The sequence below is a fragment of the Quercus suber genome, unplaced genomic scaffold (genome assembly GCF_002906115.3).
Source record: "Quercus suber isolate HL8 unplaced genomic scaffold, Cork oak 2.0 scaffold_330, whole genome shotgun sequence".
Taxonomy (NCBI): Eukaryota; Viridiplantae; Streptophyta; class Magnoliopsida; order Fagales; family Fagaceae; genus Quercus; species Quercus suber.
The window spans coordinates 615,982-640,409 of NW_027069783.1; the positions used below are offsets into that span (position 1 = coordinate 615,982).

Here is a 24,428-nt window from a genome sequence, read left to right on the forward strand (position 1 = left end):
AAGGAACTTATCATTTTTCCATTCGAGAGAGGGACTTAAGACTTGTGTCTGACATGCCTGATTCCAACAGGAGTTGGAAAAGTAGATACTTTTTTATTGAAGGGTCGGATTGGGTATGCCGTCCAGAAGAGTGGGTTACCATGCCACGTGGTTTTAATAATACCTGGGGAATAGTTAGAGACTTAGGTTTATAAAAAAAAAAAAAAAAAAACATGCAGATCTGAAAAACTTCAACAATGACTAATTTCAGCAAAGAGAGAGAGAGATGTGAAATATGACAATCGAAATCTGACAAATTTCGTGGGTAAGCTTTTAGGATATGTTTGGTTGGATGTGAAATAGGGTGAATGGAAAATAAAGGAGAGAAAATAAGAGTGGGTGTTGTTTGGTAAGGAAAAAATGTGATGAAATTTTTTGGTGGGATCCAAGCATTTTCCACCTGGGCCCACAAAAAATCTTTCTCTTTGAATTAAAGAGAAAACAAGTGTGAAAACGCCTATTGCTGTGAAAAGACAAAATTGTCACGGCTTTTTAATACTCTCACTTGCCTCCAGCTACTTCCCACAGCTCTCATTCTCTTTGCTTTGCTCTTCAAAGTTCAGTAGTAAAGACTCAGACGGAGGTTTGGAAAAAATAAAATTAAGCATAAATCTCCTTATTCCCCCAACACCCCCCCCGCCCCCCTTCTAAAATTTTAAAATCTGTCCTCCAAAATGAAAATTTTAAATTTTAAAAAATTTCAACCAGTCTAGAAAACCCCAGAATAATTAAAATGATACAAGTTTACAGCAAACCCAAAGCCAACATTACCATATCTTCTATGAAAAAAAAAACCACTATGTTTGGCCCATGATGAGGTTTGAAACCAAATACAAAACAATAATTTTTTCAAAGTCTAAATACAAAACCCCTCTTCTGAGATTTGAAACCACAAGGACGACAAGCTCACTGGTTTCCAACCTGATTGGAGAATCGGAAACAGAAAACAAGTGATTTTCTTGCAAGCATATGATAGAGCTGTCAATAGTGAGATTTAGCTTTGTACCAATGGTTTGGGATTTCAGTTTGGCTAGTATTGTGGATTTTGGCTTTTCAGTTTATGCTGTATTTTCGGTTTGTCATGGTGATGCTGCATAATTGCAGAGTGATTGGCTTGGCTTTTCAGTTTATGCTGTATTTTCAGTTTGTCTTGGTGATGCTGCATAATTGCAGAGTGAAGAGGAGAGGGAGAGAGAAGAGGAAATTACTTTTTTTAGGTCACTATTGTATTTTTTTCATGTTGGCGTTTTAATAGTCGGATCAGTTATTTTCCATGTGTTTCTTCTATTTAAAAATGGGAGGAGTTTTTTTTATTTTTCCATGTGCCATTCATCCATTTAAAAATGGGAGGAAACAAGAGATATAAAACCGGAGATGAGCCCCTCCCTAAAAATATAATATTATATAGTTAAATCAAGCCTCTTGTTAACGAACACATTATTATTTTTGAGATTAGCTTATTTAATAGTCAAGCCTAAACTTTAGTTTGAATTTGACATGTTTGCTAAACAAACGAATATAAATGAACTTTTCACGAGCTGAATTCTAACAGTTCATGAACAGATCAAATGAATGGAAACATATGAAGAGATGCTTCAAAGTCTTATTTGAATATTAACATTTTAGATTGTATCAATGTGTTCACCATCAACCCAACAATATCCACGCTAAAAAGCACGTAGTAGTCAACGGGTGCTAATTCCCTACCCTAACTTGATTTTGAAAGGAGGGTAGAAACTAAAAACTAGAATGGCTTCTTGAATCGGCAAGACGGGGGTGGCCAATTCTTGTTCCTATCTAGAAAAAGAGCAATCATCAGTTTTCTAGTAGCATGATACCCCATTTCATTCTTCTTATTCTATGACCAACTCGTCCATTGGACTTCCTCAGTTCAGTAGATACTCTGATTTTTCTTTTAAATTTGACAACAAAATCAAGCAAAACAATAAGTGCAAGTGCGAGAAGCATCCATTAATTACACTAAGCTACCTAATTCCCTCATAAAAGAAGCATATAATCCCATGAGGCAAGGAGTTGCACATCCAAGCAAAAGATGTTGAATACATTGCCATATACACAAGCACAATTAATGGTCAACTATCTATACCCAAAACCCATGTCCAGTTCATTACCATACATCCCCTGACCAGGGCCACCAGTGGCAAAAGGCTGAATCTGTTTGGAATTTGACCTGAGCCCCATCTCGATAAGCCTCTGGATTGCCTCTGGATGATTGCTTCCACCACCAGCATCAGGAGCTGAAATTCAACAATGAATAAATTAGAAAAAATAAGATAGACATGCAGTTACAATTAGATAATTACAATTTGCAACAATGGGGGTGAGGGATCTAAACCCTAGCTCTCCTAATAAATAAGGGCAAGCTATGCCACAAAACTATAAGGCTCTTAGTAAAAGACATGCAATTTCTCGCATAATGCAAACATATTTAATAATAATTCAAATGCAGCTGCTGTCAAAATGTTTATCATTGCCTTTTTTCTCCTTCCTCTAGGAGCATATCAAAGAACAAAATGGAATGGTATGAATATTTATCTTAAATTGAATGGACTGGAACAAATATGGTGCATTTTCTCTAGCGTGTTGGGACATAAAAGAAGGAATAGAAAGAAAAGAAACGTATGAGTTAAGCATTATGCTCTTCAACTTTTATTTGCCTTTTTCATAACACAGTAAATCAATATTTCACCTCCATTTCAATGAAAGGCGAAAATGGTATTTTGCTGATGGCATCTCTTGGAAAAGAAATCATAAAAAGCTGGTCTAGTTGGCCATCTAAATTGTCACAGTAAGGCCAATGAAGTTGAGAGGACATCGATGATTTCATGTCCACATTTACCACCATGAATAACTTCACATTTTATTTGAAAAAAAAAATTAATTAAATTAATTGTGTTCAGGGAAAGTTTGATAAAGCTAAATTCTAAGAGGGGTCACACTTTTTTTTTTATAGGTACGATAGAATTTTAGTCTATGGCATCCACTCCATGAAAATTTCTCTCTATCATCAGGCCAAGACACCAACTGGATTTGGTGTAGACAGAGTTCAAACGCCAAATCTCTTGTTTGACAACAAGAGACTTTACCGGTCCAGGGGTCATACATAATGTGCTAAAATATGGTTTAGGCTGATTGAGAAGTAGAATTTTAGAATCCTACACCAAGAAAACTTTGGGATTCCAGGAGAACCATGTTAACACAATTTGGGCTCAAATGAAACCATTGCAGTGAAATCTACCATAACCCAATCAAATTATATAAGGAAAGCAGTTAGCCATACTAAAAATTAAAAAGCAAGAAACAATGTGAAAAAACGCATACAAAGACCGATAGAGGAGTGAGAGATTCACCTGGTGGTGGCATTCCAAGACCAGCAAAGTTTGGCTGCCGGTGACTAAAAGGAAAGCCTTGCAGTGGGTTCATTTCAGGCATAAAATTGTTCATCTGATTGCTGACATGAGGAGGCAGAGGTGCACCCCTGTTTGGTGGAGCTGGCATGGGTGAACTCCTGGGAAATCCTTGAAGCAGGTGAGGTGGAGGAAAGTTTCCAGACATGTGCATCTGTTGCAGCATAGGGTGATGACTGGGGGGATCAAGCCCACTCAATCCAGTGCTGGGGTGATGGAAAGGAGGACGCAGCATATTTGCAGGAAATTGACGATTTGGTGGAGGATCATGATGGATGATTCCCTCAGGGGCCATAAATTTCATCTGGGCATTAATGTTGGAAGGATGAGAATCTAACTGATGGAACAGCGGTCCCAAATGATTAGAATGAGGAGGTTGAAGCCGTGGAGAAGATGGCTGAACACTCAGACCCTGATAAGGAATATCAGGCTCCCTCAGATCATAAGGGCCACGAAGAAAGGGTTGACCTTCTTGACCTCCCATAAAAGATCTCTCGTCTTTGAAGATAGAATTGAAAGCTAGTTTTTCAGCAATGCCAACTTGAGTGTTTGGGGAGGGTGACACTTCAGTTTTAGCTATATTCCCAGCAGTCGCATACTTTTGAAGGCTCAAAGGATCATTTACCATAATCAAGCTATCCTCTTCAGGAAGCCGAAGATCAACAGGCCCATCAAACCCACTAAGCTTAGACTTTAAGCCAGTTCGAAGCTGTGATGAATCCAGTTCAGTTTGAGGATCATCAAAACCTAACCATTGCTCTTCAATCATTACCGGTTTGGTTTGTACTCTTTGCTTGGAGGTTAAAACACTGTTTTCATAACTAATTGTATTGGACCCAATTTCATTTGTAGGCATATGGCCATCATCCATGCCAGGAAAAGGGAACTCATGAGGCTCCAAATTATCAACTCTTGCATTCCCAACTGAGCTCCTCTGGACAGAAACAGGTGCTCCAACTGATTGCAGCTCCTTCATAAAAGCAGTCCCAAAGAGTGTTTCAAGAGTCAGAGTCTGCCCTGAATTGGAGGCGTTCTCGGTATTTAACTCTTTTGAATCATGAACTGCAGAGTCAAAACTTGCTAAACTTGCTCCTTCATTGTTATGTAGTTTCTCTGAAGATTGGATTTCTAGATTTTGGGATGGTTCAATATCTTTCAGGTTTGTTCCCTTTTGTAACAATGAAAGGAGGTGCTGAGATGCACTATCATCAATTGTAGCTTTTGGCGGCTCAATCTTTGTATCAGGAAGGCTCACAACTTGAATAGGTGGCTGCAATGTTGCAACATTCTCACTAATTTCTGACAACATCGACTGCTCAAGATCTTCACAAGTAATGACGACTGGAACTGCCTGTGGTTTATTCTTGTGCAGCTCAGAGTTTTCAACTACAGCCGATGTTACATTTGGTGTTGTATGCCCGTCTGCAGGTTCAGAGCTTTGAAAAGGAATATTAGGTAAAACATGGTCGGTATTCTTCACATCAGAAACCTGCAATCCACCTTTCTCACCACCAACAATCAATGAGAGCAAGTCATTCCGCCTGCTGGAGAGATCATCAACTGGTTTCTTTTCTGCAGCAACATGGAAAGAAAAATCAGATCTTAACGCATATTATTTAACATCAATCAAAAACCAGTTTTAAGTTGTAACATATCCAAACACTTAAAACCTGAACATTGACACTAGCATACCTTCTTCAAGAAACCAACGAGCAAACTTGGAAGATTGGGTAGCAGGAGGGATCAATGTCTCATCTACTTTACTATCATGATGCTATTAAAAACAAAAAAAACAAAACAAATAAATTTATGAGAGAGATACATCAAGGTGAGGACTTTGTAGTAAAAAACGAGAATATGTGCATCCTTCCAAAAAATAGCAACAAATCTACCTTTAGAAGGATATATATATATATATATATATGTCAACCAAAAAATAGCAACAAATACATTCTCTGGGATAAGAAGTCAAGAACCCATGCAAAGTACAGTTAAAAAAAACTGGCAAACTTGTTAAAGGCAGATCATATAGTCAAAGCTAAAATTCACTTAATAAAATTGATTTCAAATTCACTTGGGACTTAAATTAGAACCAAAAGATGTTCCACCCATTCCAATGGAGTATAATTTTGAATCAATATTCACATGATCCTCTAATTGTAATTTATGCAAGTATTTATCAGCTACTCAACAAATTTTGGTGATAGCAAAGTATACCTGTATTCTATAAGTATTATTTTCATGTTAACATGGCATGGTAATATTCAATGAACCACAAATGGATTAGAAATCATCGTTTTTTAAAACTACAACCTAATTTTTTATTCACATTCACGAGGGAAACAGATATCGATCAAATATCAGTCAATCAGATTAAGTACACCCATACATCAAATGTCATGGCAACAGCTGAAAGAATGCCAAGGCACAGCAGAAAGAAAATTCTGAATAAATGAAACCTACTCCCCTTGCAAGAGAAATGTATAGGGTGAGGTCATAGATTCAAGACCCACCAGGTGCATAACTTACCAATCAAAAAAAATATTTTTATTCATTTAAAAAGCCTGAAAATTTAGTTTTAAACAAATATAAGGATTGGATTGATACTGATAGTGTATTAAAATTACAGATATTTTTTCATGTTTATCAACATAAAAAGAGCACAGAAGGGGCATTAAGAAAGTTCCATTAGAAATCATGATTACCTCAATGAAACTAGAGGGCCCACCACCAGTTATTGCAGTGCCAAAAAATTTATCTAGGATTGAAGGTGAGTGATTTTGATTGGATTCTCCTACTATTTTATTCCCAGTAACCTTTTCAGCATTAAGATCAATAACTTCACTTTCTGAAGCTTCAACAGCTTCTGAATGATAAGAAGTCTTGTACAATTGACCATCCATGTCAGTTGTTTTACTAGAAAGTGCATTTAGGTTCTTTTCACTCATATTATTTACTGACATATTAGTACTTCCAAGTTGGCGCTCAGTCAAACCCTTTTGTTCAGATGACTGTTTCTCCACTTGATTATCAGAAGTCCCATTTAACACATGGTTACCTTTGGCATGTGCAAGGCTATTCCCAAGTTCAGGATTCACAACCTACAGAAGCAACAGATGCATGTACTGAGAGGAAAAGTAAAAGATGACATCACATATGATTACATTATTCAATCATGGGTCAACATATATTTGCTATTAAAAAGAAAGAAACAATAAACACACACAAAATATATATATATATATATATAACCTAAGCCAGCACACACTAAACCTATTAAGCAGACTGGTCAGCAAGTGGAAACTAAACCACATGATATAGCCAGACTTACAACTATTAACTGACACTGTACACAAGTGACAGGCCCATTCCTTAACAAGAATATCACCCTTTCAAAATAAATTTTCTCTTGCATTCTAAACAATACTATACAAGCCCATTCTTTAACAAGAATATCAGCCTCCAAAAAATACATTGTTCCTGCATTCTTCACAATACTATGACCTTTATAATATTACACAGATATAATTAATGAATTTTCCAGAAAATATCTTTCATGAATATGTTAGAAAACATATAAACAAGCATGGGTGTTCGAGTCATAGCCCAGAGTTCTTCTACAGACACAACAAAATCTCTCAAGGCATTTTCACAACAAGCTAAGGTGTCAACCCACCATAGGTCGGAATAAAATGAATATATATATATATATATTTACATGTTAGATGTTCAATGTTGTTGTGTCCCTAGACTTTTTCCAGCATATTAGAATGTATTAGGTAGCATTACAAAGGCTTACAGGTTTTGAAGCCCATGGCATCACAGATAGGCAAGAGAAGAGAGTGGGCAGAAGAGGAGGAAAAGAATGATAAGCAAATCAGCAATGTCCCCTTTCCTTCCTAGAATTTTCTATAACACTCACAATTGGAAAGTGTCAAGTGATCTTGAATTTGCATTTTATCATTATGACAAGGGTTTCCTCTTTTGAGTAATTACTGAATTTAGGTAGAATTACTCAATATTGCTACCGAGTACTGACTTTTCGGCTTCTTCCTGGTGAATTCTCAAACACTACAATATTTCCAATAAACTATAAAAGTCCAAGCACAACGCCAATTTAGGTTTAAACCTTCAATAAAGACGGAACAACACTTCCAAATCAATAGAAAAAGTAAAATGCTTATTAAAACCCCTGTATCATAAAAATATGGCAACTAAATGTTTGGATCAAATTCTTGTGACAAAAAGAAACATGCATGACCAGCCAACTTCGGTATGCACTTTTCTTATTTCCTTTTTCAAATAAATCACTTTTCCATGCATACCAATCAGATTAAAATGAAATATTGTTACCTCCACCGTATGGGGATGAATTACAGACTTTGGTCCAAGATTCCTTTCCACATTTGTGCTTGTAAAACCTGGAGGTACAAGTGGTCTGGATGCTGGAGTTTGTGGGGGTAAAGAAGATTTTTCAGAATCATTATTTGAGTTTTTTAATATCACAGAGTCACCAGACTCATTGCTTCTATTCAGAAGTATCTTCTCGTCTTTGGAATCCTCCATCAGTGTGGAAATGTCAAACCCATCTTTACGCTTTTCTGGATTTAACTTCTGCTTTTCTTGAAATGCTTTCTGCTGTTCCTTCCTCATTAACTCAAAGGAAACTGAAAGGAAAGTCATCAAATTTTAAACTCTCAAACTTAGAAGAAGTAATGTAGTTACTCTCTCTCTATCACACACACAAGTTGCCTCTGCCAGTCAATCCGAATTACCTCTTCTCTTTCTTTCCTCTTCTGCTCTGTCCTCACTTGTATCCTCTGAAGAACCAAATGTTTCGTCATTGAATGAGTCATTGGTCTCCCTTCGTGAATGAGGTGCTGCCTGGAGAATTCACAGTAGAAAAAAAATCACACCAGGGGGAGGTTCATCTAACATGAATTACAACTGGTCTTTCATTCTTTTTGCATTACATTTACTCTTAAAGGTAGATAAAATCATACAGGAGCACTGTAAAAGGGCCGCATTACTCCAAATCCACAACTATAGGCATTATGGTCTGACATTTGCCTACAAATAATAGTCAAGAACATAAACAAATATGATCCTAACCTTATAAGGACGGGGTGGATGATAGGGCTCATTAGTCTTACTGAGCTGGTATTGATCATTAGCTCGTAACTTTGGAGCAGAAACTCCTGCTGCATATCCAGATGGTCTAGGAAAAGAACCACTACCAAGAAGTCCATCATGCTCAGGAACTTGCCAAGATCGCCGGGATTGGCTGCCATAACGCCTCCCAGACTCTGAATGTTGATATGAAATTATGAATAGTAAAAAGATACAACAAAAAAAATATCTAACAGTTGCTTATTTCAGACAAACCCACAATCTATCCAGATCTCAGCACTTAAAAAATATTCTGTGATATTTAATGAGCATTAAATGTGAATGTTATATGCGGTAACAAGGTAGGCATAGATAAAATACACTACTAAATTATAGAATGACATTAAAACATTTGTCATAGATACCCATTTCATTTGTTTTCAAGAAATACATATGAAACGCACAGGCATGAAGAAGGGTGTAAACCAGGTTGATTAGGTGACAGACATCAATTGAACACCAAGGAGCATCATTCCCTACTAATCGTCTAGCAGGAAAAGACATCATCAAGGATTCAGAAAGTGCATTGAGCTTATCAAGGTTTCTGGTAAGTCTCTCCACAGCAACACATAGGCCATAGTGATGCAGGAAGCCAAGGAAAGATTTGTTTTGATAGATAAAAATTATAAAATTAAAAAAAAAAAATTAAAAACACTCATCAAGTAGATGAGAGTATACAAGAGGAAAGAGCTCACAAAAACAAAGACAAAACAAGAAAAAACAGAACAATTACTAGAACCCAGGGAGTCCATGAAATCAAAGAACCCTTCGATCAAAGAAGTCATTGAGCATCACTTGTATAAAGACTTCAACAGCCAAAACTTCAACTTTCATCAGACTGAGCTCCTGGTTCTCAAAGCATCTTGCATTTCATTCACACCAAATACACCAATGTACTCAATGGAACCACTAATGAAGCTCCCCTGCTGCCTCTCCTCCCACTCCACCCTGCCCAACTCAACAAAAGTTCTTTTACTGAACACAGCATCACCCAAGAGACACCGAGCAAACAAAATATCATGGACCACAAATCCTGAGCCTCCGAATAGTGCAGTAATAAGTTATTCACATCCTCCACACTGCGTTTCCACATGAAGCACCATTCTAGGATGATAATACCCCTATTTCTTAATTGATCAGCTGTCAAAATTATCTTGAGAACGAAAGACACCCTAGGTGGGACAGGAGTTTTCCATATACTCTTCCACTAAAACTATGGCCCACCTCCTGCAAAAACTTGTAATAACTTTTCACTAGGAATTCATTTTGCAATGAAGGGACCCATATCAATTTGTCCCCATCCTCCACACTGCATTTACACATGAAGCACCATTCTAGGATGATAATACCTCTATTTCTTAATTGATTGGCTGTCAAAATTATCTCAAGAACCACACACCAAACAAAGAAAGCCACCCTAGGCGGGACAGGAGTTTTCCATCTACTCTTCCACTAAAACTGTGGCCCATCCCTCCTGCAAAAACTTGTGATAACTTTTCACTAGGAATTCATTTTGCGATGAAGGGACCCATATCAATGTCCCCCCCCCCCCCCCCCCCCCCCCCCCCCCCCTCCCCCCCCCCCCAAAACACCACCTGAATCTTACTGCTGTAAAGATCCCCCAATATCTGAGTTACCTCCTCTGCTTCCCAATATAGCACTGCACAAATGAACAAAGGGTTCCAATAAACCTGGCCCTACCTTACCTCCATGAAATTTGCAATTGTTGCATTTCAATCCCTGGCAATAAGATACAAAGCTGGATAACAGTCCTTCTTAGCATCCTCCCCATGCCATACTTCATGCCAAAAGGACTCTAATGCCATCACCTCCATCGCAACGAATAAAACGGGAAAATCAAACCTACCCTCTCCAAATGTGTTTCAATAAACTCACTCCATGAGACCCCTCACCTCCCCCAAGCACCAGGGGCTGGATCCATATTTCATATCCACCGCCTAACACCATAAAGCCACCTCTTTGATCCATAATGCCACAACCACTTGCCCAAAAAAGCTAGATTGAAAAGACAAACTCTTAATTCGCAAACCCCTTTGACTAACAAGGGTGCAACAAGATCTCCAAGTCTCCAACCAACTGAATGAAATTTAGGGCTCGTTTGGTTCAGGGCTAACTCAGTTTTCATAACTCAGTACTCAGTTTTCATAACTCAAACTCAAAACCCATAACTCATAACCCAAACCCCACTATCACTCAAAAAATCCAACACTTTTGTTTGGTCACAAAACTCAGTCATATATCTCAATTTTTAACTCCACTTTTTGACAAAATTGTGGACCCACCCACTAACACTACACAGAAGGTTATGGTTGCTACCCGCATCCCTTTTCTTTTCTGCTCTTCATCCTCTTTCATATTCTCCCATCAAAAAACCCATAAAATGCAAAGTAGCCAATACACCCAAACCCAGCTCCACCACCACCAACAACGGCAAAAACCTAGAAACCCACAAACACAACCTCCACCACCAACAGCCCTCAACACAACCACAACCTCTACCAAAAAATCCAAATGAATCAAAAATCCAAACCCACCAACAGCCCTCAACCAAAACCACAACCTCCACCAAAAAATCCAAACAAATGCATAGAAAACCCACAACCACAAGCTCCACCACAGCCCAAGCCTCAAACCACAACCACAACAAAACACCCAAACTCAAATCCTTAGATCGAAGACCCAAATCCTTAGGTCGGAGACCCAAATCACGAAAATACAAAATTAAGGAGAGAGATGAACCGATCTGGCAAAGGGGAGGAGACAGGGAGAGAGAAAATGCTCACTAAAACTCGAGAGAGAAAATGATCTAGCAAAGGGGAAGAGAGAGAGCACAGGCCAGAGTGAATGAGGCTGAGCTTGAACCAATCTGGGCTGCTTGAACTGAGAGACTTGATTGAGAGCCATCTCACGGTGGCTCGTGATGGTTTATGAAGGAGCAATGGAGGTTTGGTGAGGAGAGAGATTTGGGTAGAAGAAAAAATGGAAGGGGAGGAGAGACTCAGACAACAGGCTGGAGAAAAAAAAAATGAGGCCAAACAGATTTTTGGAGAGAGACTTTATGTCATGGGACAAGTCATATGGGTGGGTCCCATTATTTGTTTAATTTTACAAAAATGCCACTGAAACTCAATTCTCAAAAACTGAAAACATCAAAAATTTGTTTTCAATTTCCATAACTCAAGCTCATTTTTTTGAGTATTGAGTTATTGAAATTGAGTTAAGAAATTGATCCAAACAAACAAAGTTGGTGTGGGGCCCACAAAATTTGGAAAATGAGTGATGAAAACCCATAAACCAAACGGGCTCTTAAACTCCTCACCCATGCAACCCCAAAGGAAATCTCTCTAGAGTATCTCCATTTGATTTGCCACACCCACTGGAAGAGAAAACAAAGACATAAAACAAGTGGGGAGGCTTGTTAAAGTACTTTTAATGAGAGTGGTGCAGCCCCCTTTTGACATATACAATTTCTTCCATCCGGCCAATCTCCATTGCATACAATCTAATATAGGATCCCAAATGGATTTCGTTTTAAAAGCTACTCCTACTAGAAGCCCCAAGTGCTTCAAAGGGAGAGTTTATACTTAACATCCAAGATTACCCACGAAATCATCAATATTCAAAACCTCCCGACTAGCACAATTTCAAATTTACCTAGATTTATCCTCAACCCATGACACTGCCTCAAAGCAATTCTGTAGAATTGGCCTCACAGAAAACAAGAGTATCATCTGCATAGAGGACATGAGAAATTACCAAAGATACACCACTCAAGTTATCAACAGAGACCCCGTGTATACAATCTACTGACATTGCTTTTGTAATCATTCTACTCAATACTCCATGACAAAGACAAAGAACAATGAGGAAAAGGGATCCCCCTAATAAATGCCCCTACTACTTTTGAACAAACCTGAAGGTGTACCATTCACTAGAACTAAGAATTTAACTATACAAACACAAAATTCTACCAATCTTCTCCATCTCTCCCCGAACACACATCTTTTTAATAGGTACTTGAAAAATTCCCATTTGTGTAATCGTAAGCTTCTCCGCATCCAACTTCCATAACACCCCAGGTGTAACAAACTTCATACGACTATCCAAACATTCATTTGCTATCAATACTGAATCCAGATTGCCTCCCTTTTATGAATGCATTCTGTGTATCAGACAATCTCACCCAACACCCCTTTCAAACGAGTAGCCAGCACCATCTACAAAATTTTATAAACACTACCAACAAGGCTGATCACCCAACAATGCTTCTTTGGAATTAACACTACACAAGTAGCATTTAAACTCTTCTTCAAACAAGCATTTAACATGAAACTCAAAGAAGAATCCAAATCAATTATATTTTTAGTATTAAGAAGATTATTATTTAGTATTATTTATGTTTGCAAGCCCATTGTATTTTTATGTTTTAGGTCTATTAGTTTATTGGGCTTTTAGTTATTGGGCTTTTAGTATTTTAATTTAAAAGTAATGTTATTTTTGTAATAAGGCAATTAGGGTTTCCTAGTCAATTAGCAAGGTTATTTTTGTAATAAGGCAATTAGGGTTTCCTAGCCAATTAGAACTAGGGTTTAGCAATCCTATATAAACAACCTATTGTACTCCTTGAGGAGATAGTTGATATTTTGATGAATGAAAAAAATGGCCGTTTGGTCTTTCTTTGGTCTGGTGCTGACTCCAGGTCTACCTTAGGTGCTGACTCCTAGTGGTTTTCCCGCTTGGTACTGACTCCAAGCAAGGCCTAGGTGCTGACTCCTAGGTCATATCTTTTATTTTTCCGTTATTTCAGTTTCGTTCTGGTTGTCTTGCGTCATATTTGGTATTAGAGCAAACACCGATCCATTGAAGAATTACCGCAGGAAAGAATCAGGAAAAAAAAAATCACATACCCTTTTTTTTTTTTTTTTTTTAAAAAAAAAAAAAAAAAAAAGTTGTTGTCCTATAATTGTGCTACCCGTCAGAAGACTCTCATTGCAGAGATTTTTCTTTTCAGTTTTGAACCCACTCAATTGAGGAGCCAAGCCCGTGACTATCAAGTGCAGTAAGTTAGCCACTGACAAGGTGAGCTATGGTAATATCTGACGCACCTTATTTTGATGGTGATGATACTTATCCACGAGATTTTGTCAACTGGATAAATGGGATGGAGCAATTCTTTGAGCAAGCAAATTGGGCAGATAATAAAAAGGTTAGGTATGCCATGTTGAAGTTAAGAGGTCACGCACAAAGGTTTTGGGAGAAGCTTGAATATTTCCGCTATGTGGATTATGAACCTGCCATCAGTGTGTGGGAAGATATGAAAGAAAAACTTTGTGATGAGTATTTGTCACCATATTATCGAGCTAAGTATCTACCCCAATCTCAATCTCAGTGTGGTATTTTTCAAGTTGAAGCAAATACGATGAATTCTCATCATCATCATCCTATTTCATGTCCTCAACGCACTTTTGAACAATCTACCAAGGAAACTTCTACCAGGGAAGTAACAGAATTAACTGTAAAGCTCATGAAAGATATTCAGGACAGGATTGCTCAACACAAGAAGACTCAATCCGATTCAATTGGGAAACCAGGGACACTAGATCACAATGAACTTCTTGCTGCCCCAATAGAAGGCAACATTGATGATGATATCTTGGTCGTTGAGAATCCTCCAGCAACACCAAAGCCTAATATTGACACAGACGTACATGCCTTGACAAGTGTTGCTTTAACATGCGTGCAAGGAAATGAATCTATTGAAGAGCAGCAAGGTGAAGAGATGGTGCCTAAAGAGAGTATTATGTTAGGAGGTGCACATGATGTGAAAGTTGAAGTTGTTGAATGTGCTTCTGATCAACCCTCCACAGTCCTTGAAGATCTACATCTTGGTGAAGTCGAAGAGGTTAAAACTACAATGCTTCCTATGGTTCATAAGGTTCAAGACGAGATTATACAAATTCCACACATCGATTTTGTTATTCCAAATGAGTTTGATGTGGTGGAATTCACGGTTTTTCTTTTCCCTGTGCTCCCTAAGGTGATTCCAGATTTGAAGCAAGTGTTACTTGTCAGCATCCTAATCCTTCACCACTTTAGAACTCGAGGTCGAGTTTTCTCCAACCAGAGGAGAATGATGCGGGAGACACAAGAAGATTATTATTTAGTATTATTTATGTTTGCAAGCCCATTGTATTTTTATGTTTTAGGTCTATTAGTTTATTGGGCTTTTAGTTATTGGGCTTTTAGTATTTTAATTTAAAAGTAAGGTTATTTTTGTAATAAGGCAATTAGGGTTTCCTAGTCAATTAGCAAGGTTATTTTTGTAATAAGGCAATTAGGGTTTCCTAGCCAATTAGAACTAGGGTTTAGCAATCCTATATAAACAACCTATTGTACTCCTTGAGGAGATAGTTGATATTTTGATGAATGAAAAAAATGGCCGTTTGGTCTTTCTTTGGTCTGGTGCTGATTCTAGGTCTACCTTAGGTGCTGACTCCTAGTGGTTTTCCCGCTTGGTGCTGACTCCAAACAAGGCCTAGGTGCTGACTCCTAGGTCATATCCCTTTATTTTTCTATTGTTTAGTTTTCGTTTTGGTTGTCTTGCGTCAATTTATTTATTAGTATCCTAGAGTCAAGGGAAATTTTATAATTCAAATAAGTGAGAATTCCCAAGTAATTTAAAATAAGGTTTCCTAAGTCAATTAGAATTAGGGTTCCTTACATCAATTAAAACTAGGGTTTAGTAGTCTATAATCTAAATTAGCACAATAATATACTCCTATTAAAATGGTTTATTTTGATGATGAACAAAAATTCTCTTGGAATACTCCCATTGGTCTGGTGCTGGTCTGGAGTTGACTCTTAGAGGTTTTTTCTTTTTGCTTAGTGTTGACTCCAATCAAGCCTCGACTCCTAGGTTACCTATCCTTTATTTTCTTGCTACATTGTTTTGGTTGTGTCCTACAACATATAGGCACTCACACCTTCCACCTGTCAAAATTCTGTTCAAAAACCTGTGAGAGAACTTGTATAGAGAATGATTTGCCACTATCCCTCCCAATCCCTCAAAATGATCACCTAAAACTTTCTTTCTTTTCTGATAAGTCACCCAACATTTTCATTTTACATTACAACTTACAGTAAATCTAGACACAAAAAGAGGCTAAGTAAATTCTTAAGACATCTTAGAGGCTGAGTTTTGAAAAGATGATAAATCTTCAATCAACTGAACACTACAAGACATGATTTTATTTAATAACTGATTTTTATCTTTACAACTTCGTCTATGTCTATGCTTAGTGTCATATATTTTGTTCACAGCCAGTCCTAAGCCCGGAAAAAGGAGGGTTGTGGTAAGTTGACGGTCAGTGTAAATTAGTCAGGATCCACTACAATACTCATCAGGGAGTCCCCTATTAGTGACATGCTGCATTGAACTCCAAATACAGTGAAAAGTGGGCAATGTTTAGCTAGGGTGTTCCCTTTAAGTGGCACACTACATTGGCCCTCGGGAGTCGTGAAAAATGGGCAGGAGTTCCCGCACTTTGATGGACGGGTGTGGTAAAGAAGCTAGTCCAAGAGAATAGGATTCATACAGGCACTTGGAATATAGGTTCTTTAATCAGAAAACTAACGGAAATAGTAGATACAATGATTAGGAAGAGCATAAACATAATATGCCTTCAGGAGACTAAGTGGACTAAGTGGGTAGGTGAGATATCTAGAGAAATTTCACATACAATATATAAAATATGGTATACTGGAAAAGATAAAATTAGAAATGGGGTAGGATAATCATACATGAAAATCTTAAAAAAGAATTTGTTGAGGTTAGGAGGACTGGGGATAAAATCATGTTTACAAAACTCGACAAAGGTGTATTGACTTAGAGAAAGCATATGATAAGGTCACTACAGAGCTTATGTGGTGGTTGGAAAAGAGATTCTCTAAAATATATTAAGTTGATTAAGGATATGTTAACGAAGCTATAACTAGTGTGAGAACAAATGAAAGCATCACAAATGAGTTTCCTATCACTATAGGTTTGCATTAAGGATTAGCATTATGTCTATATCTCTTTGCACTAGTAATGGGTGAGCTCACTAAATCAATTCAAGAAGAAGTCTCTTGGTGCATGCCGTTTACTAATATAGTTATCGTGGATGAAACTAGAAATTGAATTAGTACCGAGTTAGAAATTTGGCGAAACGCTCTAGAATCAAAAGGCTTCCAATGAAGTTGGACTAAAACAGAGCACATGAAATGTAATTTTGGTAAAAGTAAAAACATAGATGAAGGGGTAGTAAGACTCAATGGTTAAGAGGTACTAAAGAGCAAGAGCTTTCAATATCTTGAATCAATAATTCATAAAGATAGAGAGATTGAAGAGGATGTGAATAGTAGGATAAGAGAATGGTGGATGAAGTGGAGAAGTGCATCAAGAGTATTGTGTAATTGTAATATACCTATTAAGTTAGAGATGGGTTCAAGTTATGGAGTTACAACTTTTTTAAACCATTGATTTTCATTAGATCTAATGGTTAAAGAAAGACTAGCGTCACGTCATTAAGTCATTAAATTTTTTTCTAAAAATAAACAAAAAGTCATTAAATTCTCACCCTCCACCGTTGTCTTTTCTTTCTCTCTCATCTGCTTGGACCCCGGCCACACATGACTCAGTCCCAAATAGAAGCTCCTCCCATAACCCAAATAAATAAAAAAGAATAAAAAGCCATTGAATTGCCTTTTTTAATTTCTTAAATTTACTCTACTTTTCCTAACCTTTTTCAATCTTGTAATCCATCAGGTGGTTTGCCAAATAAACAAATGGCCTTCAAATATTTGCCAAATGATTCTGAATAATCATTGTACATGTAATCAATTAGAACGTAATTAGCCTCTTCATCATGTTGGTTATAACCATTGTGGACCATCTTGTTCGTCTAAATTCCTTCATATTTCCAGACTGGCCTTTAAGAAATTGACTGTTCTTTTACATGCTCTTTTGGGTCTTCAATAAACGCCACTTTATAGGAAAATTAGAGTAAATTTAAGAAACAAGGAATTAGGTACGGGTGTTTAGGATTTTAGGCTGAAAAGGTTAAAGTGTTATCTAGTTCTCACAGGAACACCATTACAATGTATATATGGAACCTTGGAACACCTTTTTTATTTTGGGTTATGGGAGGAAGAGCTTCTATTTGAGACTGAGTTATGTGCGTCCATTGGTGGAGTTAATGCAGGTCTAGGCAGATGAGAGAGAGAGAGAGAGAGAGAGGAGAGTTTAATGACTTTCTGTTTATTTTAGAAAGAGAATTTAATGCCTTAATGACATGACACTAGTGTTTTTTTAACAATTAGATCTCATGGAAATCAATGGTTTAAAAAATGTGCAACTCTTATAGAGTTACACCAGGTGTAACTTGAACCCATCTCATTAAGTTAAAGGAAAAATTTTATAAGACTCCTCTAAGACTAACTATGCTCTATGGTACTTAATGTGGAGTTAATAAGAAACATATTCATAAAATGAATGTAGATGAAATGAAAATCTTAAGATGGGTAAGTGAAAATGAACAAAAAGATATGAGTTAAAATGAGGAAATTCGCTTAAAAATAATGATATCCCCATTGATGGAAGATGAGGGAGCATCGCTTGAGATTGTTTGGTCATGTTCAAATGAGAGCAAAGAATACATGTCAATTATTCTTGAGTTGATTCAACTTGAGGGGGAGAGAAAAGGTAAGATAATAATAATAATAACATTAGTACTAGTAAAAAAAGGACATGTCAATCAAAGAAGTAATAGAGAGTGACTTTGGATATAATAGCATGGCAGAAGTACATGTGGCCGCCTTGATTAATCTGTTGAGGTCCTAAGGGCGGGCCCCAAAAAATTTGGGACTACGGCTTGCTTAATGTCATTGTATTGTTACCTTTACAAACGTGGCAAGCCTTTTGCCACACTGTATTTAACATGTTAATTGGTAGTTTAGTACATAAGGAAGGAAGCTAAATATGGTTCCAAACCTATCCTTTTCACTAAAATGTTAGAGGAGATTTTCACCGACTCACCCAGACAAAATGTACAACTTAAACCATGGTTATAAAGCACCCTTTTTTTTATTGGAGACTTACAAATGTACACTAGTCTTGAACCCACGATCTAACTGTCCATCGCATTCTAATGAGAAGATGAAATACCATTTGAGCTACAGCTCACTGGCTAAAATACTTTTAAAAGCACCAATATCTTATTGGCTAGTAAACATACAAGCATGATGGACTCATCAGCCACTTCTCCCACATGTAGTTTTGCAGGTTAAAGCCTACTAACTATTGGTAAGAACCATATACGGAATGTTATCAAGGATGGCTACTACAATCTATAACCAAGAAATAAAAATCACTTGTGCAAAAAATATCTTAATACACACACATATACATAAGAGCAAAAATATACAAGCAGGTCCATGTTGGTACATAACAATTAAAAATCAAAATATCTACATAAGCATAAATTAATCTAAAATCTCACCTGACGGGTCCCAATCAGATTGCAAGTCACTATCTTTATCACTCCGTGTAGACGAACGACTTTCCCATCTTCCATGGACACCACGAGAATTACTATTCAAATCCCCTCTGGTAGGTGGCGATGAACCATATTCATTACGCCTGAAACTATTGGCTGACAGGTTGCCAGAAATTCTTTGCCGATCTTGGGAAGAATCCTCAAATTCACTAATTTTTTTTTACAAAAGTATAAACATATTAACAACAACGCATAACATGGTGCATAATTAAACCAGCAGCAATACCAGGCACTGCTAAGCAAACTAAACATGACATTTTATCTTCATAATTTACAAATTTGGACTATGAAGACATGGATTTTTATTTGCCCATATAAAATAGGCATCTTACCTTAGAATTGATTGGTCAAACGCACTAGGCAACTTTTTGCAAACATCCAATTCACTTAATGAAATTAAAAACTCCCTTGTATATGTTTTCATCTTCCTACATGTATTAAAACAAATATAATTTGTCAAAGCTCACTAAAAATTAAAAATTAAAAAAAAAACAAATGAAATATTCAATAAAGGAAAATTCCACCATTTAAAACTAGATATCGCAGAATAAATTCATTACTTTTGTGATTCGTGATTCATTTCGACTGGCTGATCCATAGAACTTTGTTCTTCAATCTCCAAGCTCATTTCTGCAAAGTTTGGTACAAACAATTTTTGAATATTCTAACAAAGGCTAAGCAGTGCGCGTTGTCAACCACAGAAAAATTCACCAACTCTACTACAATCCCTTGCCCAATAAGCAATACCCAGATATCATAATCACCATATGAATCACTAAAAGCACTCCCACCTCCACAAAATTTCAATAACCACCTCCATCCAATGCTTATCCAATTCCTAATTCAATATGGCACGAACACAGGTAAAACCCTTTAAATTAATGCAAGCAAATTGCTAATCCCTGCTCATCTATCACCTTGTTATGGCATTTCCAAGCCTTAACTAATTAAAAATCAGAGTGAAATCCAAACTGCTAGCTCGAAGAGATTGATTTTCTTTTCCTTTTTTCTCTTTTCTACGATCTAGCTCAATCTACTCAGAAAACCTAAACGAACCCAAAGATTTAAAAAAAAAACCCACCTGAACTCCCTCTTTCTAAATTTACGCTATTCCCATCGATCTTCCACAGCCCTAATCCAAGAAATTCAAGCTTAAAACACAGACATATACACAGAAAATCACTCTTATTTTTCACAAATCAGGAGCTGAATCTTTGCATAATAAAGGAAACGAACCAAGAATAAATTATCGAAAATATTATCGAAATTCGATCAGATTAGCTCCGGATTATCGTAGAGCGGGTCGAATTCTAGGGTTTCGGTTTAAGCTATAAGCATCGAGATAAGGGTTTTGGTGTACCTGGATCACAAAGCAGAAGGAGAGAGAGAAAATTACAGTAACGTGTTGTGAAAAGTGAAAATTAGGGCTTTCATCTGTGAGTTTTTTTTTTTTTTGAATCTCTTTCTGTTGGGAGCGACCGATGAGAGAGTTTCAGAGTGAGGGAAAAGATGGACAGAGATATTAGAGAGAGAGAGAGAGAGTGGCAGAGAGTTTCAATTCTTCACCCTGTTGCAGAAAAAAAAAAATACTTCAAATCGCTCAGACAAAAAAATAATACTAATTGCGCAATGAAGAAAAAGAAAACGCAGTCGCTTGTTTTGTTCGTGAAGAGCACGCTCCTTTTTCTTTTTACATTTTTTTTTTTTTATATTTCGATTGTTTTTATATTTTTTTAGTAAACTATTTTAGGTTGAAATGAAAAACGTACCTTTTATATTTCACAAAAATTCATTTTAGTCCTTTAATTTTGCTTTTATTCATTCTAATTCTCTAAATTTTAAGTTTATACACTCCATCAACTTTTGTTAAATTCTCCTATTAATTGTCTAATTTTTTTTAAAACAAAATTTTAAATTAAAAAATCTAATTAATAATTGAAAAATATTTTTTAGAATTTTAAAATATATATATTTTGATGGATGTTAACAAAAATTCCCTAATTGAATAAATTTAAAATTTAAGTGATTAAAATGAATGAAAGTAAAATTAGAGGACTAAAATAAATTATGATAAAATTTAGATGAAGAGTTTTATCTTTTGGTCAATAATTTATGATAGTTAGAAGAGAGAAAATTTGAACAAGCCTCTTGACAGCATGCTCTTGTTCAACTAACATAACTGTTTCTTCTCCCAAAAAAAAAGTACAGTTGTTTATGAACAAGTCAAGCTCAAATTCGAGAAATATAATATTTATATTCATTTATTTAACAAATGAATAAAATTCAATTTTAATATAAACTCAAATATTAAACGAATTAAAATAAAATAAAATAATGTGTTCATAAACAAACTTGCGAGTATAAGGCCCAAATTTTTTTTAATCATAAGGCTCAGCTTTTTTTTATTTTTTTTGCGAAAAAAAAAAAAAAGACTCACGTGTGGCAGTTATTGTCCCACACCACACAGTACATTTGGGTAAGCACATGAGTACCATAAGCTCGAAGTGGAGTTAAAAGACCTCAAACTCACACACACCCCAGGCTCTATTGGTTTTTAGGACTTACTAAAAATTGCAATTACAGTCTTTATAAGAACCTCAAACTTGAGATGTGATGAAACCTCAGCAGTCACTTACATATGTATTGAAGTATGTAATATTATATGTTTATTACATCCATAAATATACTTTTAGTTTTATATACGGGTGTACGCAGTTTGCTGTGGCTAATTTGGAGGGAGGTTTTTTCATTACACCGACTACGTCACTTTTTCTTTAAGCATGACTACGCTGCATTGCACCAATACAAGGGGGGTGATAAACTCTACTTGGTGTGATTTATAATTTTGGTTTGATGAGTCGATCAGCTTTTCTCTTTAAGCACGTATGCATTAATTCATAAATATAGTGTCTGTTCGGCATAATTAATTTTGCCAACTCATTACATTTTTTGGTACTATTTATGAGTCTCATTATACTATTTCAATTAATTTTTACTTTATCTATAGTACTTTAGTAAAAAAAATTTAGTTTTAACAAAATAAACGGATCTTAAATAGACTTATATAGTTTATTAAACAAGACAAAATTAGCACCGACAAATGCATACATTGATTTTTGTAACATCAAAGCATGAGTCAAATCAAGTTAAATTCAAACAAAAACAAAAAAATCAACGAATATTTGTAACATCAAACTCATACGTAAATAGCATTTTATTAAATCTCTACGCAAATGCGCAAACAATTATTTTGTACAGTGCATTTGGTTTGTTCAACCCACACTGTTCATTAGGCTTTTTTTTTTTTTTTTTTTTTTTCCTTCTTATACTCCTATTGTTACTCTCTTAATTAAACTCTAAAGAAATCTTATAATTCCTAAAATATTCCATTGTGCAGTATGTAAAATACTGCTACTAAATTTTAATGTCCCAAAAATTTTTTTCATGTATTTTGAATATTATGTGGTAGACTGGTAGTCATGCTTAGAAAGTTAGAATGATGATATATAGTGTTTTATTTGTTAACTAGAGAACACTAATTTATTAGGTTTAAATCTTTTAGACTTATAATTTTATCTGATAGAAACTTTAATGACAGATGTCTTTTGTTATTTTGTTCTTTTTTTAATTTCTTTTCCTACTTAAAAGGGTGTTCATTAACAATAAGTAAACTAAACATCGTAGTTAAACTCATAAAATAAAATGATAAAGAATAAAGTATGAATAACAAAATCTTCATTGTAAATGATTACAAGTATTTAATTTGATGAAAATCTTCAAAAAAATTGTAGCACATATCTTCATTCGTTGCGAAAATTTAAATATTGTGAAAAGATGATGATATTCATTATCATTCTTTGTAACATTTTTGATAAGTAGATATTACATTTAGTAAATAGGTCCTAAGAAATTGTCATAGTAAATAGATATTCAAATAGTTATTTTAAATTTAAGTACATGATTTCATACTTCTTCAAAAAAAAAAAAAACTATATTAATTTTCTCAATGAAGGAGCAGCACGTGCCTTGCACGTGCAACCCACACTAGTATATAAAAAAAGAGCCAATCCTTATAGTTACAGTGTTTGGTTTATTCAACTCACAATCCTCTTTGGTTTATTCAACTCATCTTGTACTAGCCCTTTTTCTTTTTCTTTTTTCCTTTTTTTTTTTTGGTAACATCATCAATTGAACTTTTTTTTTNTTTTTTTTTTTTTTTTTTTTTTCCTTCACCGGTTTTGTTTGTGCTTTTTTGTCTTTTCTTTTAAATATTTGTTATTTATATGTGCATATACAGTTACATCGACTTAACAAATTTTTTACAATATTTTTACAATTATTTGACAATCTACACCATTTATTGGCCTCTTCTTCTTCTTTCTACAATAAACCGATTTTGCTTGTGCTTTTTTTGTCTTTTCTTTTAAATATTTATATATGCATACACAATTACACTAACATAACACATTCTTACAATATTTTCATAATTATTGAGTTGTCAATCTTTTAAATGTCAAAATAAAATATAAAAAAAGAAACTGAGAATTAATACCATCTAAAACTCAAATATGTGAAGAAAATTTTTTGGATGTTAAAATTTAGTGGGAGTATTTTAGACATTGCAAAATAAATATTTTAAGAATCATAAGATTTCATTTGGGTTCAACTGAGAGAATAACAATATGGCATATTTGCTATTTTAAGAGAAAAATTGCTCAATTTTAAAGTTTAAGGAGTAATGTTATTTCCTCAACATTTTCACAATAATTTCATAACAAATTTTATGTGGCAAGGATTTTTGATAGATAAAAAAGTGATATCAGTAATAGGCTCAATTTAAAACCAATAACAACTTGTCATTTAGAATTTGTTTTAAAAATGTTATGAATGTAGTATTTCTTTCAAATAAAAATATATATATATCTATTTGGATCCTAAAAATGAAGGTATTGTGAAAATATTGTCATATTTTGATGTATTCTTAGACTTCTTTTTTAGTATAGTCAAATTGGGTGAGCCAAATATCACAGTTTCACACACAATTTTCTTCTGTTGTCTTTTTGTTTTTGTTTTTTTTTAATGCATAATTTTAAAACCAATAATAATTTTTCACTAAAGATTTGCTGTAAAAATATTGTAAACATAAAAAATAAAATAATAATATCAAACTGAGACC

At 35.4% G+C, this 24,428-nt stretch overlaps 1 protein-coding gene and 1 long non-coding RNA gene across 4 annotated transcripts; one reads left to right on the plus strand and one right to left on the minus strand.

Annotated features, from left to right (window-relative positions):
* Positions 1–1,929: 1,929 nt before the first annotated feature.
* On the minus strand, positions 1,930–20,830 carry LOC111986715 (uncharacterized). 3 transcript variants are annotated; one of them, XM_065783168.1, is made up of 12 exons: positions 20,613–20,830; positions 20,334–20,384; positions 19,813–19,882; positions 19,585–19,680; positions 19,196–19,401; positions 8,580–8,773; positions 8,243–8,351; positions 7,821–8,134; positions 6,173–6,568; positions 5,160–5,241; positions 3,411–5,039; positions 1,930–2,297 (listed from the first exon to the last, which is right to left on the minus strand). In XM_065783168.1, exons 3-12 carry the CDS (start codon positions 19,878–19,880, stop codon positions 2,137–2,139), a joined length of 3,255 nt encoding a protein of 1,084 aa, XP_065639240.1. In that variant the 5' UTR covers positions 19,881–19,882; positions 20,334–20,384; positions 20,613–20,830; the 3' UTR covers positions 1,930–2,136. The 3 variants fall into 3 exon arrangements, with proteins under 3 accessions (XP_065639240.1, XP_023874163.1, XP_023874162.1); XM_024018395.2 differs by lacking the exon at positions 20,334–20,384; XM_024018394.2 differs by having other exon boundaries at positions 20,334–20,830.
* Positions 14,190–15,116, plus strand: LOC136071616 (uncharacterized). Its single transcript, XR_010632927.1, has 2 exons — positions 14,190–14,923; positions 14,971–15,116. It is a non-coding gene; the product is annotated as an uncharacterized LOC136071616 (long non-coding RNA).
* Positions 20,831–24,428: the final 3,598 nt, after the last annotated feature.

Bases quoted from the DNA above. Each gene is read 5' to 3' on its own strand.
- LOC111986715 (XM_024018395.2), bottom strand. From the start codon at position 19,880: ATGAGCTTGGAGATTGAAGAACAAAGTTCTATGGATCAGCCAGTCGAA. The intron at 19,681-19,812 runs GTAATGAATTTA...TAATACATGTAG, and splicing joins ATGAATCACGAATCACAAAA to GAAGATGAAAACATATACAA. The intron at 5,040-5,159 runs GTATGCTAGTGT...ATGTTGCTGCAG, and splicing joins TCGTTGGTTTCTTGAAGAAG to AAAAGAAACCAGTTGATGAT.